General features: G+C 36.7%; 1 protein-coding gene across 1 annotated transcript in view; it reads right to left on the bottom strand.

Annotated features, from left to right (window-relative positions):
* CNTNAP2 (contactin associated protein 2) overlaps positions 1–25,446 on the bottom strand; it is a 1,190,827-nt gene that overhangs the window by 405,485 nt on the left and 759,896 nt on the right. Inside the window, exon 11 of the mRNA XM_074900878.1 lies at positions 10,260–10,366. Coding sequence (XP_074756979.1) covers positions 10,260–10,366 — 107 coding nt within the window. The remainder of the gene's footprint in view (positions 1–10,259; positions 10,367–25,446) is intronic.

Raw genomic sequence — 25,446 nt, forward strand, 5'->3', positions numbered from 1 at the left:
CTGTAATTATAGAAAATTTATTACCTATTCAAAAATATTAGTATCTTGTGTCTTCTCCCCCCCCCCCCCCCCCTTCTTTTAATGATTGAGAACTAAATTTCAAAAAATAGAAGTGTCCTTTTATTAGTAGTACTGGGTTCATAACCCTGCCATACTGGGAATTTTCCCCTTTAGTTATATAAAATCACCATAATTTCTAAATCACATTAAAAGTCCCCATTATTTGTCTGATAGCCTGGTGTGACAGAAATGATAAGTATTTCCTAAATATTTTCCTACATATTTTACACAAGAAATCAAAACTTAAATTTAACATCAGAAACTTGTTTAAAAAAAGTAATACCATTTCACTGCGAAAAAGAAACTTACACTGAGTGGGTTTTAAAAACTTCTAAGGAACATTTTGAGTGTGCAAAGCCTGAAAGCAACCAATAATAAGAACAATAACAGTTATGCACAGAGATGCACAAGTCAGAGACACAGGCATATCTAGCTGGAGGGAATTTTCTGAGGTATCATATCTGTGACTCTCTGTCACTCTCTGACTGAAGCTTTTTCCTACAGAGTTTGCACATGAAATGCAAATTTATAAGGTTCACTCATTATCAACATCCAAGTAACAAGAACAGAGAACTAAAGAAAGAAGAGGGAAGCACCAGTTTTTAATTTACTGATTTAGAATAGATTTTAATTGGTGTTTTTAATAAAGATCTGCTTTTCCTTATAAAACTAACAAGGCTCAGTGATGACAGGACTGGAAGTTATTAGCCTGGCTGTAATAAAACTGCCAGAGAAGTTAATGAGAGCTCTCAACAAATAACAAGAGTAGAGCTAAATGCTGGGTTTTGTGGTGGGTTGCAGAGTGTAATTTCTTATCCAAGTGACTAGTTCAAATAGAGTCTCTCCTGACAGAGGACAAAAGCCATTCCTCACCACGGACTGTTTAGTGAGCTAGGCAAGACGTGTTAGGGGCTTCAGTCTATAAACGGGAGGCATGCCTGCTCTCACACACAAAGGCCACTGCTTGTATGGCTGGTTTTAAATAAACTGCTGAGATTATAATGGCAGTGAAAAAGTCAGAATTTGCACTGACGTGGAGGCTCATCTAAGACAGAACTGAGGTACTGCTCATGTTGCCAGTGGCAATATGATTGATCCTCCTAGGACTTACTGACAAGATCTTGTGTTCTGTGACCATGCCTGGAGATCCACTCTGTGGTCTCATACAGTAGCTAGACCAACAGATCTAATTTGCTTTGAAAAAGTTAAGCATATGAGAGTTCCAAGGATGAGAGACGTTAAGGAGTGAAGTGTGTTTTCTGAAAAGGAAACGAGCAAGTAGCAGGAGAATCCCAGGACAATGTTTCTTACTAAGCATTAAAAGTGGCAAGCAATGTAGATGTGCACGCAAACCCAGTGTAAATATGTCCTGGGCTGACAGTGGGAGTAACACCATTTGATCTTCAAACTCTTGAAGAGCATAACACTAGTCTGGCACAGCATAACTCACTGCAGCGTCCAGGAACACTGTGCAGAGGAAGCAATGCTTTAAAGCTAGCATCTCTGTACATTTTTAAGTTGTATCTGTAATACATTGCTCCCTCCACTTCTCTGGAATCTAAGCAGAATGCTAAGAAAAAAAAAAAAAAAAAAAAAAGGAAAGAAGAAAAAAAAAGACAAATCTTCAGACATTTGTGAATGTATTATGTTTTTTCAGGAAGCAGCGGGAGCTGTTCTGCAAGGGAGATGAGTCAGGAGCTGCAGCCGACCCCTGCGCAGGCTGTGCCCTCGCTGACAGGGTGCCGTCCCACAACCCTGCTGTCCCCAGGCTGGGTCAGGGCAGGGCCGACAGCCCAGGAGACCATCAGGCAAGGTGAGACAACTGACCAGGGGCAGGGACAGAAGGAGAACAGGGCTGGGCACAAGGCTGCCCACAGGAGAGCTGAGGACAGGACAGTGAGCCCCCCAAACCCATGGGCAGATAGGGTGGGGAGTGGACCCAGTTGTGCTACGGGCAATTAAGGCCCAGTAGTGCTCTCCGGGTCCTCAGCCTCTGCTGATCAAAACCTTATCACCTGCCTGACCTATCCAGTCAAACCTTCAAGCACTACTTCTTTAAATCCCAAGACATCAAAGGAGACATCTACCAGTGAGGCACCTACAGGTTTATTAAAAATACAAATGGAAAGTGACTGGTAGGAAATATGCTGAGGAAACAGCCAAATCCAAGACTAACTCAGCAATCCAACTGATGCACAGAGTAATTTTAAATGGAACGAGAAGAATTTGGATGTCTTGTTATATATGTGACAGAGATTTTGCTATGATTTTTTTTTCCTGTTACCATTTATGGTGAGAATTTTTTAAATGGGGGATTTCTCAAATCCTAACTTAGAAAATATCTATAATACCATTTGGAAGGACATTCTGTGGAAGCTTATGTGCATCTTAGAAATATTTGCGCTTGACGTAACAGATATTCTTCACTACCAGGAATTACATCTGTAAATTGAGGGCCAAAAAGTCAAATGACACACTACAATTTTCATCATCATCATCATCATCATCATCATCCATAAAAAAAAGTATAAACTCTGATTCCTTCATCTCATAGGAAAAGACTAAATGAAGGGTCTAATAAAGAAGACATCCATGTTAATATGCACCCAAACTTTAGTAGGTTCCTTGGGAGCAAAGGACGTGAAAGAAAACTAATCACTGGAGGTTTCTTTGAGGGTCTGAATAAAACCTAACATGTGGAAAGCCCAGTTAGCATAAACACCTTTCTTTTACTCAGTCTTTCAGCAAGCCAGCAAACATTCTCTAGGCATCTTGGATGCGAACAGATCATTCATCTCTTTATCATCCAGTGAGCTAGGATGTACATCCATCCCACACTTTCCTGAGAAACTTCAACTCTTCTTGAAATACTGCTCAAATTTCACTTCAGTATCTTTCTTTGGGAAGTTACACCTTAGTCTTTTTTCAATATTTTCTTTTTTTTTTTTTTTTTTTAAATTAAGTTTACTCTTCTGATTTTAAGGAGAGTTCTTAAGGAACAGTATAGGAACATTACCTTTAAAATGTACTACGAAACAGAGTTCTCCCCAATTTTATCCTCTTGGATACATTTTTGTTTGAGTATTCTTTCTTAAGGCAGAGCTGTATAAACATAGAGTTAGGTTTTATGCACAGGTCCTGAAAACAATTCTAGTTTTGATGTTGAAGGTTGCATATTGTACTTGAAACACAAAACCAGTTTTTATCAGCACCAAATCCTTAATGACATAATGCCAAGTTTCTTTTTGAGCACAGATAAGACAACTCTACTCTACAGCTGGTAGTACTGACCACCAAATTACTATGCCTTTTCTACACTGACCTGAGAGTTAATCATCAAAGAGTGTGATATACTGAGGAAAAATACTAACAGAGGTTTTGCTAGGTATAGCAAGGTCAGTTCAGCTGCACTGGAAGTTATGGGGGTAGGAAATTACTCTCTCTCTTTACGTAGAACAGAGTAGAGTAGAGTAGAGTAGAGTAGAGTAGAGTAGAGTAGAATAGAATAGAATAGAATAGAATAGAATAGAATAGAATAGAATAGAATAGAATAGAATAGAATAGAATAGGATGAATAGGTATTCTGGGTACCAGGGAGAAGAGCTCAGCACCTCCCTCTGCCCTTCCCCTCCCCAGGAAGCTGCAGAGAGCAGTGAGGTCACCCCTCAGCCTCCTCCTCTCCAAACCAGACAAACCCAGAGCCCTCAGCCGCTCCTCACAGGACATGTCTCCAGAGCCTTCACCAGCTATGGTGCCCGCCTCTGAGTGCATTCAAGTACTTTCATGTTATTTTTAAACGGTGGGGCCCAGAGCCGCACACAGTACTCAAGGTGAGACCCCACCAATGCTGAATACAGCAGGATAATCCCCATTTTCACCATCTGGTTTTGCTGTGTTTAATACACCCCAGGATGCAGTTTGCCCTTGTCTGTCAGGACACACTTCTGTTCAGCCAGTTTTTCATCCTGTGCACCATGTGCACTACTGTGCATCCTGTGCACTACCTGCTCATGTCACAACTGGACAAATTGTCCAGAAGGATGCTGTGAGGCACAGTATCAAAAGTCACACTGAAATCCATAAAAACTACACCCACTGCCTTCCCTTTATCCTAGTGAAGGTGATTATTCTGCTGCTGCCTGGCGGCGCTCTGGCTGCCTGTATATTCTCTTGAGAATAATTAGTGTATTTATGTGTCCATAATTGTGTAACCTGATTAATGAGAAACTGAACAACCTTACTCTTAGTAGACAGTCTGTCTTATTTCACTCAGATTAGGCTAAACAAGTACAACAGCCTGCAACACTGCTTATTTTTAATCATAGCAGACACATTTTTCTGTAAAAGTGTTTTTCTATTCTTTATTCACACTTTCCCTTTTCTTCTATTAAACTGTATGAAAGGAAAAACCTTCAATATGAGATTTATTTTTCCTGGTCAAATAATGCATTAATATGCTTGTGAAACTGCAAGGCCTTTGCCTTTACTAACAAATCTGTTTGAGATCAGAAAAAATTACCATGTTTATCTTGAACTACCCCAGTCTCCAGTGAAGAGGAAAACCGTACTTTGCTTGTGTGGGATGTCTATACATCTGTACAGTTTCTTTTTTTTTTTTTTTTTTTTCCTAAAGTAAAGTTCAGAGCATATTTTTGCCAAATTATGCATTTGCTTTCTTGCTATGGAACTATTTCCCAAATTGCTGACAGGAAAATATCACTGCCATGCCATCCTTTCTTATCTAGACTCTAAATGTAGAAAGTCCAGTGTTTCAAGTGTTTCCTTATTTATGGAAATACAGGAAAATCAGTTATTATAAACTGATTGATGGAGGTCTTGCTATAGATCACAGACTATGCAGATTAAATTTGGGATTCCGATTACTGATATTGGCAATAATAAGGAATCCAAATTATCATGGCTTTTACAATGTGTGCAACAGAAAAGTTTTGTACTCAAAGTGTGCTTCTAGATACTATTAAACTCATTATTAAAGCAATATTTCATTTTAGGGAGAAGGTCAATATTCCTGGAAAAAAAATATCAATGCCCATTAGACTTCTAGCGACACAATGTATTTATCATTTCAAGAGAAGATTAGTGCTTTATTCCTCATTAACTTTGAATTACGTTTCAAAATATAGGGTAACATTTATTCACAACAAGCTATGAGGAGACAAAGCCAGGGAATTCAGAGGTCAAAGTCCATTATATGGAAACTAAGAATCACCACATTGTTTCAAATACTTGTTTTGAAAAAATTTACAGCACATTGTCAACTTAAAAACGTGAAAACTGTGTATGTTCTTTTGCAACTGAGTTGCATTCTCTGTATATTCTGGCGCAATTAATGACTTTTTTAGTGACAAGAGTATGTAAGGCTGTATTTCTACTACTGCTTTTACAGAACTTGCAGGCAACAGATTGTGAGCTGGATGTTAGTCCCTACTATGGAACAACTGAAGATTTATAAGCAAACACTTTCCTGTCCAATATTCTTGAAGGAATGGAGGTTGGGCACTAGAAGTATGGACAGTGCTTGTTTGAAGGTGAAATTAAAGAAGAATAGAACTTCTCTCTCATATGAGTTAAAAATCAGTATAATTAAGATTAATCTTTTAAGTACAAATTGGATTTTTTTTGTTACTGGAAATCATTAGGAGAAGGCAAATATGATCAAATATGTTCTCCTGGCTTTTTCCTAAATCTAACAAAGTTTGTGCAGGAGGTTGTGGTTAGATCCATCATAGTAATGGTAAACTCTGCAAGTCCTTTATTGCATTTCTCTTACATGCAGATTCTAGAGAAAGTGTGCATTGAGCTATACATTAAAAATCTCAGACAAAGAAGCTTGAATGATCATTATTTATCCTGATACATGATTTTTAAATTTATACCACTCTGTTTTAAAGAGGCTGTAAATAGCAGGAAGCACATTAGAGCCTAATACTAGATGTATAACTCACACAAAGTGCAGCAGAGAGGTGTTACCTGAAGATCATGATGGAGATGAGAAGTAATAAGGAAAATGAGCTCCTGTTCTCAAACGCTTCAGGAACCTATTTACTAATAGACTCTGGAAAAATACTGCTCTAAGACCTCTGCACGGCAGGTCAGCCTTTGGTAGACTGTAAAGGTTAATTAATTGGGGATTAAAATATAGCTGATACTAAAGCTAGTAAGGATGATAGTTACTGTTAATTATAACCCTAATAATTCATTTAAAAATAATTTTGTGACTGTTTCATCACTGTAAATCATTATTTTTAAGTAAATACATTCATTTATCTTTTAGTCTCGTCTAATGATAAAATTGATGCTTTAGCCTGGTATTTGCCAGGCCACAGAGTTTCCTTGGAAACCGAGTATCTGTTCGCCAAAGAAATCTGGCAGATGTCAAGGGTATTTACCACGCAATGAGAGATACAGCTTTCCAGTATTTTGGGTTAATTCCCCATTGAGCTCCAGGGACCTAGTTGTGGCAGGACAAAACAAATGATTGTGGAGCAGGGACATCTTTTTCTGTGAATGGCAGCTTAAGTCTCTGACAAGTAATAAGATGGTGGACACAGAAGTTGGAGATTTTGGTGTGTCTTTGAAAGATTAAGAGACTTCTTGTAACAGTGTCCTATTCCGAAAAGCAAATTATTTCATGATCCTAAAATGGCAAATATGCATAACTGATTTACACAACTGGAGAGATAAGAATTAAAGTTGTTATTTCGTATTCATTTATTTGAAACTTTTCCCTCTGTAACTGTTTGTTTTCAGTTTACAGTTTCTACTATGTCTCAAACCCAGAATATGTATTTCTCCATCTCTCCAGACTAACTGTTGTTTTCACTATCATACTATGAATATATTATGACTAGACCTATGTGAAACAAAGCCATTTTGATTCACAAGGATTTCATGCAAACATTTTTCTCTGTTTCACTTCAAGGAGTTAATCCCTTGAGTTTGTCTTTGAATTCGAACTTCAAAGGAACCTAAAACCATGTTCTGAAATTCAGTCAAGGCTGCAAAGCCTTGCCTTGTTTCAGGTCAAAAGCTCAGGAAAGTGTTGAATTCCCTGACCAAAGCAAAATCAATTCACTGAAAAAAAATCTTCAGTAACACAGAAAGATCTTGTTCCTTTAAGTTCAGCAAAACTGGAACTTACTAAAATCACCAGCTATGGTATTACAATTGCCACTAATGTAGTCCTGTCTCCAGCCTCTTTGAGAAATACTGTTATACCCACCACACAAACATACATTGAGAAAAGAAATACATATTTTACTACAGAGTATAATACAATTTACTTTGTAAAATAATCTTACATTTAAGTAAAACGGTACTGAACAAGTGCTATCTGCACTTAAACACTTCCCTACTCCACAGAATTATGACATCTGGTAAATTTTACGGCCTTTCAGACAACCTGCAACGCTGTTTAAAATTGCTTGCAGCTATTTTCATACCACATACCATTTATCATTCCAACCTTCCCCAGCACCTTCTCTATACTGCTACTGCCACAAACGTCAGAACTCAAAAGCAAAAAGCAGCACAACAAGCACATCTGAGCACATTGCATGTGTAGGAGAGGACAGTTAGGATCAGTATCATCATAGCAGAGCTGAGGCCTCACACCTCAGGACAGTATAACTACAACCTTTGGCAAGCTTCAACAAACCCCCTCATTATTTGCAGCTATAACTAATACTGGAACATGCTCTTGTAAATACTGATAGTTATTGACTGCTCGATAAAGGCAGTTAAGGTTGTCTCAGTCTATAGCTTGATGCTCTTAATTTTTGTTTTTTTCTCATTTTTGTGCCATTAAATTCTATACTCTAGAAAGGCATAAGACTTCACATATTCTGACGAGATATCTATTAAGTGAATAACTTTCTGTTCACCCTCGTTTTGTAAGAAAGAAGACTTCTAAAAGTATAGTGACACCCATAGTAAAAACTAAAATTATGTTCTTTAAACACCAGAAAGAAACAAAACAAAAGTTTAGCTAAGTTAGCAACTTTGCCTGAATTTAAAAAGCAAATATTTTTGAACGATGTGTCTCCCAATGACCTGGACAGCTGTAACCCCATATACTTCACCCATTCCATAGCTAAAGACAGGACAATATACTCCAAAGCCCTCTTTTGATACTGCAGTGCAGTAGTGCCTTTTATTTGCCTTATTGCACTGTTTTCTCCACAAAAGGCAGGTGAAAATCCTATTACAAGGAATGTTCACAGCTCCTTGGATTATTACTTCTTTCCTTTGTAATAAATGTGATTTCAGAAAAACGATGCCATCCATTTGTCCTTGTTACTTCTCTTTGTGACTCAAGAAGGCTAAACTCTGTTAGGTTATATCTTAAAAGCTCGCCTGCACACCCATAAAGAAGCTCAGACGGACAATGGCAGGAGGGGGAGCCCAAAAAATACTCTGCTAGGCCATTCAGTGTCCAGGCACCAGAAACTGTGTGGTCTGAGACCCAGGGTAAGCCACTGAGTGCCTGAGCTGAGCTGCTGGAGGGATCCACCATGTGTGGATATGGATGTTCACTGTTCTCACTGGTGGACATGTATCCTGCTCCTCCAGAGGTCAGCAGGATGAGGCCGTCGGTGCTGTGTTCACGTGCGTGCTCTGTCTGTGATCCTATGGCCAGCCATGTATACGTGGTGTATATGGGCTCTGTGGGCACATGCACACCAGGAATGCATTTATGGCCTTGCTACTGGTTGGACCTTGAGGAATGCAGCTCTGGTGGGCTGTTGAATCCAACATGATACAGTTTCTTCTAACAGCTTATACTTATTTTTGGAGGCTCACTAGTTAAAATGTACCTACCTAACTGAGCTTCTATCCCTGCATTTCTGCAGTTAAGAATCTTAACAGCCTATCACATTCATAGGAATCCTATTTTCCAAGTAGCTGTAATAGATCAGCCAAAGCCCTAAAAATATTATACTTTCCGACAGAAATGATTTTTTTTTCTTTATTTCAATGAAATACTACATCACTGTAAATTCTGTGTTTTGTTTCCAAAGATTAGATGCAACCATGTCACTACTATACACATTCGCTCTTGGTAGAAAGAGGTATGACCATGAAATTTCCCCCCCCAAGCCTTGGTACTTTAAATATCTCTGTTTAATAAACATTCATTTGCCATTTAACTCTTTCAGTTTTACCAGTTCAGTAGCTAGACCATGGAGAACTTTGCAATTCAATACATATATATATGTATTAATAGTTATTATATAAAATAGATTCCCTCTTACGTTAATACAATGTTTAAAAATAGAACATTTTTGTTGAAATCTAGACAACTGTGAATTGACAAAATTTTCTCATTGATTTGGGTTTTTTTGTTTAAAAATGAAAGAATTCTGCAATTACCTTTGTAAAATTTTACACAGCTGTAGTTATGGTAAAGTAATATAAATTTATATCTCTACAAATGCTTCCCTCAATTTTATCTTTTCACCTGTTCAGAAGCATTTTTACTCTCCCTTCAATACTAAGAGGTTGTTTGCTAAAGAAAAAATGGAGAAAAGTAAGGACTGGATATGTTTTCTCCATCTTCTAGCTATTTTAGAATGCACTTCACAGATGAAAATCCCACTTTTAGCATATGAGAGAAGGGGCAGATGACATATGCCACTGACTCAGCATGCATTATTCAGAACCTATAAAAAGAGCAACTGTACTTTTTTCTCTTCTTTCTGTGCTTTAATAGTGTAGGGCATGTGGAGTTCATAGGAAATATTCTTATTTGAGAAACTCATAAAAATAGAGTAAATAATTTTATTTTAGAATGGCAAATAATCATTATACAAACACATGAGGATTAGCAACCTGAACCAGCATCTCTCTAGGAGTGGTCCGCAGCTCTCCCCCACTGCTTAAGACAGATCTATTGTGTCCGTTTGAAACTCTAGTGTGCAATTGCTGAGAATGTGTTTGCTCAGTACACCCAGCTAACAGAGCTGTACCGCTTTGGACCCCTGCACAATGCAGCACGGTGTTGTATAAACACCTCCCTATATAGATAAGGTGGAATATGATTAAACCAACACCTCCTTTCAGAAAAGGTTTTAGGATCTTTAACAACCAGAGAGGAACACTTTGACTTTTTATCTCAACAAAAAGACATCAGTGTCTTCCCTACTCCATTGCAAGTTTGAAACTGCAGAATGGCTTACAGTTATGACAAGTGGCGCCACTGTATCCAGTTCCATCACAAGTGCACTTGAAGCTGTCCCACGTCTGGGTGCATTTGCCATCGTGTTCACAGTGATTGGGCACACATCTGTCAGGATGAGATGCAAAGACAGAAAGAAAAACCTAAATGAGCATCAAGATTTACACACAGTTAAATTACGAGCTGCCCAAGCAGTGTATCATGTCCCTGCCTGGTAATTAATCCTTGTTATTTCAGGCAGATTAACAGAATTTATATCTCAACACACAACTGCACAAAAGATGATTCATTGAGGCTCTGTTGCAGCCCTTTTACACACAGAAAAAAAGTGCGATAAAGGTGGAATACATTCACCCATCATAAATTAGGGTTCTAAGCTGTGTATGACTGGCACTTAGCTGTCAAAACAAAAAGAACGTCACAAGTCACACCTCCTCCTGCTGTGCAGGTGGTGTCATGCCTCAAGGACTCCAGTCCCACAACTGACTGGGTTAAAGAAAGAATGCCAGTGAGTTGCTATTTATCTTTCTGTTGCCAGCAATGGGATAAAGTGGAGGCAAACTGCCTGCTGGCTAGGATGGGAATTACTAATGCTGCATTATTAAAACAAATAATAGACCAGTATAATAAAAGCTGTAAAAGTTTTTTCTTCACAGGGATTCGTGGCAAGTGTTGTTCACCTTTTTGCCTCCCACCTGCTTTTCTTCTCCAACTACACTGTTACTGAAGAGTGGAAAGAACGCCAAAGAAAATGTGGAACAGCAAGAAACAAAGTTATAGCAGAACATAGATTTATTGTTTGAAACATTACCAAAATGTGATTTCGAAGATTTGAGTTTGGCCAGTTTCTTTTCTATCAAAGATAGTTAAGAATGGGAATTGCCATGTACTTTCACCTCTGAAACTATTAAATTTCTATACTTTGACAGGGCTTTGAAGTATCATTTCAAAGAATCTTTTTCTTATATTCATTACAGTTAGTCTCAGTACAGTCTCTGCATTTTTGATCAAGAACTAAAGGATCTTTTCTTTCATGCTGAGTTGGCCAAATCTAATTTATGAACTACACTTTTTTATTATATTAAAAATTAAAATTAGGAGACCCCCATTAGAGAAACAAATTATAATATTTTCATAAATGCATTATAAATTAAGTATCCTTATCTCTAAAATAAATCTGAAGGTCACCATATTCCTGTGATAGTTAACAATACTCTATTAAATAACACCCAAGGACCACTTTCCTATGTAGCAATTTATTGAAACAGAAAGTATCTGGGTGAACCCCCTATAAGCTTATGGTCTTGTATCTCCTCAAGTTCCAAGTCCAAGTACACTACTCAGCTAGCAAGAACAACTTATGTCATGATATGCATTAGAGACTTGAACATTGTGTACTCACAGTTATAAAGATTTAAGGTTTTATGTGTGCCCATACAAGCACCTCAGAATACACATAATATACTTGTCTTGCATCCTATATCAGTGTGTAGTATTCAAGGCTACCCATTCTTCCTCAAAAAGATCTGAAAATACTAGCATGGTTAAAAATAGTGCTTAAAGAAATGCTATTCTAAAGCAAGAAACAAAGCATGAAAAAATTTTGTTTTCACAGTAAAATACAGTGAAACTACCCCAGGCAATTATCACAGTTCAATAATTTATCTTTTAACAGGGTTTAAGCAAATTAATTTAGTTTTGTAAGTGTGGCAGGCTAAATGAACAGATAGAGCTGACTGATTACTGCTGTTCAGCTAATAAGTGATGACTTTCTGTTGTGTTCTCAACACCACAGAAGAAAAACACGAGCACATAATAGCACATTTCTAAACACCCAAATGATTAACAATTTATATGGATCCATAGCTGGTGGGTACAAGAGTAGGAAAGAGAGCACTGACATTTCAAAAATAATCTCATAAAATAACTTTTATTCAAGGACATAAACATCCACAGAAGTTCCTAAACCTGATATGGTTTTGTATTTTTTTCCAGCCTTTCAAAATAACTGCTCTTGACATATTCTTCACTTACATTTGTACATTACTTTAAAAGTATTTTTACAATGACCAAACTAAACATTTTTCTATGTGAATTTCACCAGCTATTTATATGAAGTCTTACACATAACACTAGTGACTAGTTTCACATTTTAGTGCAGTATAACTTACATTTATTGTAGTGTAACAAGTAAAGATACTACATTATTGACTATATAACTGAGGTAAATGACTTAATCTTGGGAAATATGAAAACCAGATATTTATCTGTATCATTTAATGGAGTATATTAAGTAATAAACCCAGAGATATTCAGCAAACTCCTTGATGTAAATTTTATACTTCTAGTACGACTAGCTTAGTCTGCATCTGCAAAATTTTTTACTCTTCTGCTTTTCCCTGTTCTAAATATGATGTAGTTAGAAATGGGGAGTAAACAATATCCTAATACTAGTGCTAACTGGAGTTTAAATCAGCCTGTTAGATCATTTCCTTAAGTCCTCCCTCCACCCTCAATTTTCTGTTAGTTTATTTTATCAGGTAGAATTAAAACATTTATTTTTCTATTAAATCAATTAGCCAGCTTGTGGAACATAATCTGCTGCTCATCTGTTCGCTTTTTGGACAAACCTTATAATGCTATAATGCTATAATAGAATTTACAGGAAATTTAGGTAACCAGAACGTAGAAATTACAAAAAAAAATTTAAAAACCTTCTGAATTCAGTAGAGATATCAAGAAGAATTTAATTTCTAACTGTGAACTCCATTGTCTTTCAAACATTTTCCTTGCCACAGAGTGATAGTAAGAATCAAATACTGGTAAAATAGAAGGTACCTTGCCTATGTATTTCCATATATATCTTGCTAAGAAATTTTTATTTTTAAAATTATTTAAGCCTATGAAACCATCTAGTTTATCTACTTTATGCTTATCATTTAGTATATACACAAAATGTATACACTCAAAACCAACACATGCTCTACTTGCAGTTCATTTGTATTAAAAAATGGTATTTCTAGGCAATTCCATTCTTTAGTCTCCTTTTAGGAATAAGGCTGAATCACATAAAAGCCCCCAAAACTTCAAAACCACACTTCCCTCCTGAACCAGAAGTTAGAAGCTGACACAAAAGAGAGAACTGGAATTTCCTAGTCACCGAGTTGTGTCCCTTCCCACTGTGGACACCTATATTTTACATGCTGCTGCTTACAAAATCTTGCCGACACCATCTTGAGAACTTTCTTGCTCTATATCTTCTTCTGAAAGGCAGGTCTAGAACTTCATCCCTTCAAGTGTGATACACTTTCTTTTCATTTCCACCCATAAATTTATCCATAGAGAGTTTACAGATGCTGGTTTGTTTGGTATTTAATTTGGTAACACTGACTTGTATCTAAACAACTTCCGTTCTTTGGGATTTACATCTGATGTCTTTGTAGAGAGCAACCATAACTTCTTTCAGACTGTATTTTTATGAAAACAAGTCTCCTGTTGGAAAATATTTTCTACTGTTGTTCTTCCTTGTAGCTCTACTCCCACTTGCACTTGTGAACAATGAGTATGCTGAAGGAGGTCTTACCAATGTTTTGCGATTTCAGAGTTGATCAACATTTTTGTATTTCTCCACTGAAATTATTTTGCTTGATATACAGCATTTTCCTGACTACCTCAGAACAGTGGCTCAAAGTCATCTTGAGATTGCTCAATACATTAAATACCTTCAGTACATTCCTATCCTTCTCTTCTGTGACTTCCAGCGTATGAACTTCATCTTTATACAGAAATTCTTGTTATTACTCTGTACTGTAACTTCTGTGGTGTCACCCAAATCTTTCTGCTTATTTTTCTAGGCTGAATCTGTATTACCAGAACATTGCATCAAGATACTCCTAATTCTGAGCCAAGGTCAAAGCATTAAACAGGATCAGCTCTGCCACCGATCTCTGAGCAACTCTAATCTCTCAGCCAGCTGTTAACCCATCAGTATAAATTGTCAGGCAATTCTGTTTGCCAGTTCACAATTCACTTTGCAATTCCTCTCTCAAACCCCATCTTCCCTGGTTTAGCTAATAATTCCCATCATCATTACAGTATATCAAATGCTTTATCGACATCTGACAAACTAGATCTGCTGCATTTCTCCTGTCTGAGAAAAAAACCTACTGTGTTTTATCAGAGAAGGAGATCAGGTTAATCCTGAACAATCGACTGTTGATAAACATCTGCTGCATTTTACTCTACCTTCCATTTACTTCCAGGTATTTGATTACTCTTTCCTTCATTTCTTCAAAAGCTTAGTAAGACTATTAAAGTCAAATTAATGGGTGTCTAGTTACCTGGATCTCTTCCATTCCGTTTGTTAAATTACATGAGGTTAACTCTATCATCTTTTTTTTTTTTTTTTTCTTTAGGGCTGCAATATGACACGTTGGTAGTATGAAACAGGGCTATCTTCCCAATTATTATCTAAATAGTTCTGGTGTAGTCTTGGCATCTGCTTATTCTGTTATCCTAAACAACTGCTATTCTTTCATGTCTTTGTTATCTGCTGATTCATTAGCAGTATTTAATCTGAGGTCTATTAGCAATATTCCTCAATAATAGCTGGTACAGACTGTTGGCTTGTTTTCAGCTATAGTAGAACCCAACTCACAGCCTTTCACCTCCTTTTATCTTAAATATTGTAACTGTATCCTCTAGAACAACTCTTTTATTCCAGTCCTCCACAACACAGACCAAAGAAATAGAGCAAATTGCCATTCCTAAATAAACTCATGCCATTGCATTCCTTTCTTGCTGATGTTCAGCAATGCCTTATTAATATATATACGGTGTTTCTCCAAACCAGCACTTAGAAAACTGGTCCCTTTTAAGCTTTACCTATAGTCAATTCTGGTTGAAGTTATTTGTAACAACCCTGTTTTAGTCAGCTGTCTATGTTTTAAAACTACTTGATTGCAACTCTGATCTTGCAGCAGGATAACGGAAAACTGTATGTTACACTTTTTTCCTCACTGTCTGCCCAGATATACTTCACACAAGGAATACAAATAGTCTATCCATGCAATGAAGTTTTAACATTGCCTGAACATTTAACATTTCCTCAGAGATGTTATATACAAATATTTAATAAATCACTAAGCTTCTCCCCACCCTAAACTGTTTTGGAGAGAAAACTGGGGACAGGATGTTCATTCACACAGCCTGCAACAAACCCTGTTTTTTCTCAAATGCATCTTTGGAGCAACCAAGAACAGCACTATGGTTCAGACATATTATTTCATTGTCAATCTGGCTATTTCCACTGCCATCTTTACTAAGGGTCATCACATGAGTGAATATAAAGATGTCAGATCAAAGGGAATGGTTTGTGATTCCCAAGGAAATATGGCAACCAGGAGCAGAATGAGATATCTGGCCTAAGTCCCCCTGCCTCTGCTGGAAAAATACAGGGAACTGCTTGTACCACATGAATTGGGACTGATATGAGGTGTTTCTTCTGCATGAAGATATGCAACTGGGAGAGGCTGCTTTTTCTGAGAAAATAATAGAAAATATTTTTGAGGAAATAATAGAAAATATTTTTGAGGAAATAATAGAAAATATTTTGAGAAACTAGACTGAAATACAAGACATTTAATATAACTAGAGCATGTGAGAAGTCCAGTGCTGAGGCAGGAGTAGCTGAGGCATGGGGGAAGAGTCTGGCCAGACTGTAATTCTGCAAAAAGGGATGTGGAGAATTCCGCATACGGTAGAGTGGTTTTAAGTCAATCCACCACACCATTGCCAAAAAGAAAAACAAAAAAAAGAACAAGAAAAGGGACCTCATAATGTGGGTATGAGCAGGAGATTATGAAAGACCCATAAAGAAATCCTCACACCATATTCAGCAGAAGTGAGCAATGGCTGATTTTCAACTGTGCAAAAAGATGTTGGAAAGGTTACAAACTGTTATAGATGTCCACAGGGAATGGGCAAAGCAGCAATGAGGTTTTAGTGGTAAAAGGTATTTTATGAACAACTCAAAATCAGGAATGGCTTAAATATGTTTGATCCTGCCTGAAGGCAGAAGAATGGCCTCAGAGACCTCTCCAGATTTCTTCCTAATCCAGATATTTTCACATCCCATAAGAAACAGAAAGCATTACTTTCTGTCTCTTAATTTCTCATTATGTGACTATTCCCTTGGTGTTATGACTGTGCTATTTAACCTCTGTAAGTCAGTAGGTTTTGGTCACTACCTCAGTCTTTTTAGACAACTATATCCCCCAGGGCAGGGATATCTAATACATTAACTAGCTTCCCCGGGCAAATCATGACCAAGGTGTATAGTAATTGACTACAATGCTTAGGTTTAGAATTAATTTGAGCAGGATGATAAAAACTTATTTTGTACAGGAAGCCAAATGTCCAGATGGCCGCAAACAAACTGTTAAATAAAAGTCCCTCAAGACTCAAGAACCATCACAAATCTTACTATTTTCTGTTGTATAACACAGATCTTTCCCTTTTTTTCCTCAACTTTTCCTTTTGTTTCCTGTTTCCCTTTCACCCTTCCCATCTCTAGTGTAACTGCAAAATACAGCTTGTGTGTAGATATAACCTAAATATAAACTAACTCTCTGTATATATAAATGAGAACAGGCCAAGCCAAGAAACACTATCAAAACAAAGTGTTCACCTGTGCAAGTACTTCTCCACCTGAGACATCAGAAGAGTGAACTACACACAAGAGATATTTGACACGTATTGCCCACTACTGTACTGAAAAGAACTTAAATGCTACAGTGATAATGACAGCATGAGAATTTCTATAGAGTAGAACAAAATGCTAAAGGCTTTTTGCAATGGAAAATAACCTGGCTTGAATTATTCTTAATGTGAAATTCAACCTTCTCCTTCTCATCATCAAATCCCTAACTAATCTTGCTCCTGCTCACACCTCACCAATCATTTCTCTCCCAAGTTGTTTCTGTTCTGCATTTTTGTCCATTTCTCTGCCTCAGAACTAAACATCATCAGTTGTTTTGAATGGTCTTACAGGATTTTTTCATGTTGCCCTTTTTAACACCTCTAAACATCTCCTTAAAATCCATGTCCTTTATTACCTTTTCTTGCAAAGATCCTTCAAAATACATACTGCTATCCTTATTGAGTATGATGTTCTGTCACTACCTACATTCATTCACACCCACACAAACTATCAAAACATGTTTAAAATTTAACCTTTTTTTACTGTATAAGGTTACCTGACTGCTCAAGAAGTCCAAGACAGATTAGGTCTATAAAAAATACAAGGAAAATAATTTTTAAGAGCAATAAGTAATGCTTCCAGCTGGTAGTATGCATCACTGAATATATGTAGCTTACTTGACCTGCTGTAAACTAGCTACAAAATCATAAAAATATTCTAAACATATGCATCTGTTTGCAGTGATATTACTCTTTAATGAGCTATAGAATGCCTTCCACTTGTCATAGTAAAAGCTGTACTCAACAATAAGAGAATCCAGTTAAGGACACATTATTACTTCAGAATCCTACATCGTATTAAAATACCCAGTCCATAGAGAGTCCCTGATTTTCAGTATCCTAAATAAAAGTAAAAACAGCTGATGTGACCCATAAGATTTTTCCTTATTCCTCACAATGTAACAAGTGTTTAAAGTGACTTTGAGATTTTTCAGCAACAGGATTTGCATCTCGTATGCAAGGCAATACAAAAGGCAGATGGGAGGGACTGTAAAATTAATTCAGATTCACAATAATTCCCAAAGTAGCTTCATTAGCTGATGACTTCCAACTTAATTGTGCACAGATAGATATAATTAACAATGCCAGAAATAAACAATCTTTCCTCAACAAAGAAGGACCAAGCTTTTCTTTATCACTCACTGTAATACAAGGCCTTCATGATTCTTTGATGGACATTATCAAACTTGTTCTGTCATAAGAGCAAAACAAAATGCTTGGCACTTATAAAGATTGTGATTTACAAAGAGCAAATTGATATTAAAATATGCAGTGACATTTGGTTAAGCAAAGTTCCTTTAGGGCATAATCCTAGAAGATGCTGCCAAACAGGTTTTTGGTGTTATCTCAGACCAATAAGGTGCTATTCTAAGATGTTTGAATTAGAATTATTAATGAAGGACTAATGCATGAAGAAAATAACACAGTTAACTCACCTGGACTAAGTAATCCTTTTGCATTTATGCAGTTTTTATTTTCTATACAATAGTGTAGAGGCTAATTATTCTTTTCTACTGTTTTTAATTTTCAGAGACTTCACAAATCAGCTCCTAAAAATGAAATTATGTTGTTCCACTTTAGCAATTGCAGGAGCTGGACAACCCATTTTTCTGCATTTGTTGCAGAAAACCTCCTGCAGCTGTTATACATAACCTAGGATCTATGGTGGCTGATGGCTGAATGTCTACTTCTGTCCACTCCATTCACTACAGCAGCTATCAAGAGGGAATTTCCCAGCCCTGATATTCCTTCCATCCATTCCCAGAAATTGCTTCTTATTAACAGGAGACCAGCTCTGTGTGGAGCTGTGACAGGAGGGAATGGTGCATTGGGCAGGACTAGTTTAGCTATTCTCCATCTCCTCTGTGGCAGGGCCGGGGGGAACAACAAGATAAACTGGGTGGCAGTGGCCCATGGGCTACATCCAGTCCCTAAGATGAAAACTGGACTATGCTGTGATAACCTTACAGAGGCAGAGGATAAACCCACAAATTCATAAATAACAGGCTGGATTAAAAAGACAATTTCTGTTGCACAATGTTTTAGTTGGCAAACTCAGGGCGAGGTATTCAGCTGGTGTAAAGAACATCTGCATCTATCTTAAGTGTGTTAAATAGGTCAAAACAAAAGGAAGAACAAACTGTTATGAAAGGCTACCTACTAAATATGGTCTATCTTCAAAGGGGTTTTGTTTAACTTTTTTTCATTACCCTGTGAAGAGCTTTGCCTAGCTAGTAGCCAAGTTAAGGATTTCTAGAGCAGATGAGAACTACTCTGTGTAACATTTTCTGGACTCGTGTATTTGAGTTTATTGTTTAGACAAACGTGTAGAAGGAGTGGCAGTTAGTCACTAACCTAACAGTGCCAGTGTGGTTCAAAATGCAGCCCTCCTGGGCATATGAGAAGATGTGTTAAGACCTGAGAATCCCCAGAAGAATCTCCTGGTTTTTACTTGTTAGGTTTCTGAAGAAATCTTTAAACCTCTTCAAGTATTGCTTCTGTTCAAAATCTGACTGGATTACTTTTTGTATTCGTGCAATCGCCTCTATTTTGCTATTTCAAATGGGTGAAGAACATACTGGCTGGGCTAGAGAACAAACCATAAAATTGATTCTTTGGTGTGTTGTTAATTATGTATTACTTGTGCATTTTACAGTTTGAATCAAATACACCTCCTAAGATTTTCTGACATCAGCTTCACTTTAAAATCCATATTAAACATTTGGAGAAAGTTTCTCTTGTTCTTTGGAAGATTATAATTATCAGAGCACATAGACCAGTGAGCAGCCTATATAATACAGAACAATGACTACTATATTCCCCTCTAATAAACATGAGTGATCATGCACTGAATCACCAGGAAAATACAGGATTTTATAGAGCTTTTTTTAAAATGTGTTTATGCCTGTTTATCTTTTGGGGAATAAAGAAACTGGTAATTAGAAATCTTTGTGTTTCTTCCTATAATGTAAAGAATTACTCAGTAATAAAGATGATTATACAACTGATGGATGATTATGTATTAAAAGCCCCTTGCTTTGTCAATCAAAACTGGGCATGAGCTGTCATATCCCTTGGCTATGACACTCGTTCACTCCTTGGTGCACACCATAATAGATCTTATCTTTTGCATTAGTTGTTTTGGTCCCTGGTGTCTTAATCAGGGACAACCTCTATCTCATGTTAATCTTCAAATAGGCGATAAAAGCACTGATGCATCACATGCAAAAAGCACAACCTATTAAATGTCTTGCTTTGCAAATTTATAGTATATGAATCACCCTGATGGTCACAGCTATAAGATGCCATCAATACTATGGATATAACTATGGTCTTGGCTCAGCATCCTGTTTTACTAGTCTGACTAGGACATAATGAGATGGAGCTGTATTTTATAACTGGTAGGTTTCGAGTTGAACATACTGAAAGTCAATGTCCCAACTATTATGGTGTTGTCGTCTACAAGAAAATTGAGGTAAAGCATGATTTAGCACTACTAAAGTGATGCTTATCTTGTAAAGTTCAGATTGCTGAAATGATTTTATCTAAAAATACTACAAAGTGGTGGTACTCCTCAAAAACTCACAACAGCAAGTGGTCTTTTACTCGCCTGGCATGATTCACCTAAACCACTATCTTTTTGTATTTTACTCTTTACCATCATTACTGTCAGGAATCTGGCCACTTTCTACACTGTGATAGACACAATCTGGAAGCTCCTCTAGATCAATTATCTTACAAGCACTGATTTGGAGGTAAAGCTAGGATAAGTTCTTATGTCTTGACAGAAACTGTGAATCTTGCATTAACATTTAAATTGTTAATTCCTGTGGATGGTTCCAGTAACCACGTGACTGGAAGAGACTGCTCTGTAAGTGTTATAGATAACACTTTGTGCCTAAACAATGAAAATTTTACCCTTTCCAAAGAAAAACATCGTCTTCACAGTAAAGCAAAACGCATAGTCTATGCAATGAAGCAAACTTGAAATGGAAGTTAATGTTTCTGAGACATTTATTAATAACTGGTATAAATACCTAGCAGAACACACAGTCAAGGACACTAATTTCTCCTGTCTCTGAGAGAAACTCAGATCTTCCTTTTTATTTGGTAGAGCAAAAATAAACCTATCAAGACTTTTAGTTATCCCACTGCACCATAGAGGAACAGCTGAGGTCAATATGCTTTTCTTGCTGTATGTTCTCACAGACGCCTAGTTTCCTAAATATTGGCAAGGACATAGAGACTAGGTTATCTGAGCCATCAATTGAAATTTGACTTGGACCAACCATGAATGAATCAGACGTAGATGGTGTTCACACGTGTTTTTTTTCATTTTACATGGAACACTCTCCCTGAGCTGACCTATACAATCCTTAATGATGTGTGTTCAACATTCATTAGAGGTAATGTAATGTGCATATTCACGTGTAACCCTTTCCCCTTTCTCTATTCATATTTCTCATATTTTTAGTTTGCAGGATTTTAGGATGAGAAAAAGGATTTTAATTTATAATAGCACATGATGTTATCACCGTGGAATGTCCTCCCTCTTAGCATTGCAGTCATCAAGAACAACAATGATAATAAATATCAACACAGAAATGAGTTATCTTTTTACACTACACTCCTGTCCTCCAGATTATCACGGAGTATATTTATATCACTTAAAGTCCACACAATCTGCTTTTCCTCCTTTACTGTTACGATTCTGCCATCTACCACAAACACCAGTATGCTCAGCTAAAATATCATGTATAAATTATGAGGCCTGTAGGTTCAACTGACTTATGCCCATCCTTTGTGTGTGTCCTCAGTGCACATCAGTATTTTATTCTTTTATCGAAGCCCTAAAATATTTTTATAAATTGCAATATAATGAGTGTTGTATTCTACTTTAAAGACATCAAAAGCAAGGATATGCCAATGAATTTGAGGCTCTGCTGCAGTGCAGTCACAGCTCTGTGATAAATATACTAATACAATGCTCTACTCACAGCCTATTATTCAATTCAATTTCAATTTGCTGAAAAAGATATGTATAGTAAATAATAAACAACTCATTTATTACCTAGAACTTGTGCAATGAACTGTTTTGAAGCCAGAAGGATTAACTGTTAAAGTAATAAACAGGTGTGAGTACATGCACATATGTGCATGTGTGTTCACACACCTACATTCAAAATACATAAATACACACGTGTTTTTTCCCAGAATTACAATTTTAACCTTCTGAAAATGGGCACCACTTTCAAGAAAACAATTCATATTAAGAGCAAAACTGTTTTTAAGGAAAAAGGAGAATATAACTGTTTTAATAATACATACTTGACTGTAAAAATTGTAATGACATGATCCTAGTATGCTTAATTTTAATTACAAATAGCTCATTTCTGGGAATCTATTATTCTACTTAAAGAGTCTTGTGATTGCTCTATAAAAAAATTGATAGACTATAATTTAGAGTAGTTTAGAGGCTCTTGATTCTATTTTTCTGCTTTTCAAGCACTGCAATTTGGGCACCATAGTTCAGGCTCTGTCAGTATTTCGGTTTATTATAAGCTTTGATTTCTCAAGGGTTTATATTTCAGTTGCAAAAATTTACTCCAGAAATTCAGCACACAAAGCATAAGCCAGAAAGGAAATAAATAGTAGCATACTGCCAGCATCGGTTCTGAAAATGCTTGTGCAACTGGCTTACCACTTAGTATTCCAGGAGAGCAGGGACAGGCTGGAAGATAGTTTTAGAGGTTTTATTTTAAACAGAAGAGGAAAAGAAGGAAAAATCCCTGCACAATATTTTGCTTTTCTTTCCAGACAGTTTGTCATGAAATTTTTGACACTTCCTTGAAACAGACTGTTCAGAGGATAGGGCCAGATTTGATTATTATCTCAACTTGAACAAATGTTGGAAAACATGTTGAAATTCTTGAAAAGTGTCATTTGACATGTTCACAATGAAGACTGTCTTTTTTTAGTTTAAAGTAATTTTTCATTTTGAAATGTAAGTTAAAATACACTATATGGATGCCACTCTACTGAGCCAAGTAATAACACTTTCAAATTCTCTATTTCAAATTGAACGCATATTTCCAAATATTTTACTGCGAGAGCAAGAGGTTGAAGCAGTTGAGTGGGGCAGTATGCAAGAAAATTGTTGACAGAACCTGTGCACCTTTGATAGCTGCACTGATAGATGAACTGGGAATAAGAAGGTAGCCTGAAAGTCAGCAGATCTGATATGGGAGCAATCTAAACTGGTTGTGCACCATTGGGTTCATCAGTGCCAAGAAATGGGAAAAAAGAAAATTGTATACAGGGAGAAACTGTGTGTAGAAGACAAAACTCTGAGAGAAAAAAATGAGGGGAAAATAAAATGTTTAATCACAAGTGTGAGAACTGTTGGGGGAACCAAGCTGTTAGAAAAACAGAAATTGCAAGGTTGCTCAAATCAAGACAATAACTAAAGAGCACAGACTCCATGAAGGACAGAAAAGAGATGAACTACTGTAACTTCAAGTGCCATTGTTCACACTGTGCATCTATCTTCGGTTAAGATTAAAACAGATGGTCAGTGCACTAACTTGAATAAAATGGTTTCTCAGAAGTTGTTCTGGGGATGCACCTAAAGAGTAGATGTAATAAGTCTGTTCAGCATTAACCGAAATCTGGTGTTTTCTTGGAGAAGAACTGTAAGAGGATAGCTCTGCAGAACAGTACAGAACACTCGTTCTGTAAAGAGGGAAGGAGTGTAAAGAGAATTTGGGGCATGTCAGATTGAACTGACCTTTGGGACAGACTGTACTTTTGTAAAAATGTTTAAAGCAGAGGAGAATGATAAAGCCAGGATGTGGAAAGAACACATCCTGGCAAAGGTTGTAAAATGCTTACAACAGCAATTGCTGCACCAGTATCAAGCACACTAAAATTCCAAAGATGACTGACATTGGTCATTTAAGAGACCTATTGTCTGAACCAATTAAATCACTATTGTAGGAAACATGAAATAATATAACAAACTCATTTCCATGTTGAGTACCAGCACTGAAAAAGATTGTCTCTTTTTTTTTTTTTTTTTTTTTTTAATTCAAGGTGTTTAGGTGTTTTGACTATTTCATGGACGTCTGCTAAGGTCTTCTGTTTACCTTATATCCAAAGACATGTGGTGCCATATTTACAAAAGAAGAAGGAACCATGGTCACTGCTGCAAAAATGATAAATCTTGTCATTGTTTAACTATTTACAAAGTGCCAGCTATATTATAAACATAGTGTGGGTCTTGCAGAACACTTCCTTTTCAGCCAACTGTTTTGATAATGCAATATTACAGAATTAGTCATGAAAACAAACACATGTAGTTGATTTATTCCACTCACCAGAACAAGTTTCTGCTTTATGTTCAATATTAGTGAAACAAAACATACCCAGTTACAAAGCATCAATCACTACATGCATGGGTATTATAAAAACGCTGCCTTAATTTCTTTAGGATTTTTTGCAAGGCATGCAACTGCTCAGATAAAATTAAATCACAAACCATCACAATTTACATTTCAATAAAATATGGACACAAATATCAAGATTAATTTAATGTAAGATTAAAGTAGCTAACAGTATGCATTACTAAGATAATAATCCAAGATTAGTGATAGGTAAGATTATTATATACACAATGTGGACCCTGCAGCAATGAAAGGCTTATTAAATCCTTGAGATGAAAGCTGGTTATTGGCCTTTTAGTAGAAGAGTCTTCCTCAGTCTTTTGTTCATTATAAAACATACATTAAACAGAATGGATAACTGACTGTTTTAGCTTATTTTCCTTAAGTATATAGGCTTTTTCATTAATGACTTTACTTACAAACACTTTTTTTTTCTCCTAAATTTTTGCTCTGCCTAATTAGTGCTTGCCCCTTAACTTTAGCTCAGTGAAAACATGCCAGCAATCTCTGTTGCTTTATCTCCCTGTTATACAAGAGATTGGAAAGAAATGCTGAAACAACATCTTCCTGTGGTCAAGTTTCTTCTTACTGAATGTGGCTGCTATCAAGAGTTTTGTAGCTCTTCCCCCTTTCCTGAATGATCTGTTTACATTTATGTACAGCAGGTAATGTAGGAGTGATCAATGCAGAGAAGGGGTATCCCAGATGTTCAGTCATGCCTATGATGAGCTGTAGTTAGAAAATAAGAAATGTGGTAAGCTGTAACAAAAGATAGTTCCAGTAACCTCTGGTCAGCCACCCCAGGCATGCATACATGACCCTTTCTTCCTCTCTTACTTTACCTACAGTGTTTTGACTCTGTAGTTTCAATCTCATGTGAAAACGTGTCCCACATTCTTTCAAGATTTTCCTCCTAATCTGACTTGATTTTAAGTCCTGATTTCCAAATATACTGCTCTGTTCCCATTTCCCAGATTCTGAACAACT

This window comes from Athene noctua, chromosome 2 (assembly GCF_965140245.1).
Source record: "Athene noctua chromosome 2, bAthNoc1.hap1.1, whole genome shotgun sequence".
Classification (NCBI taxonomy): Eukaryota; Metazoa; Chordata; class Aves; order Strigiformes; family Strigidae; genus Athene; species Athene noctua.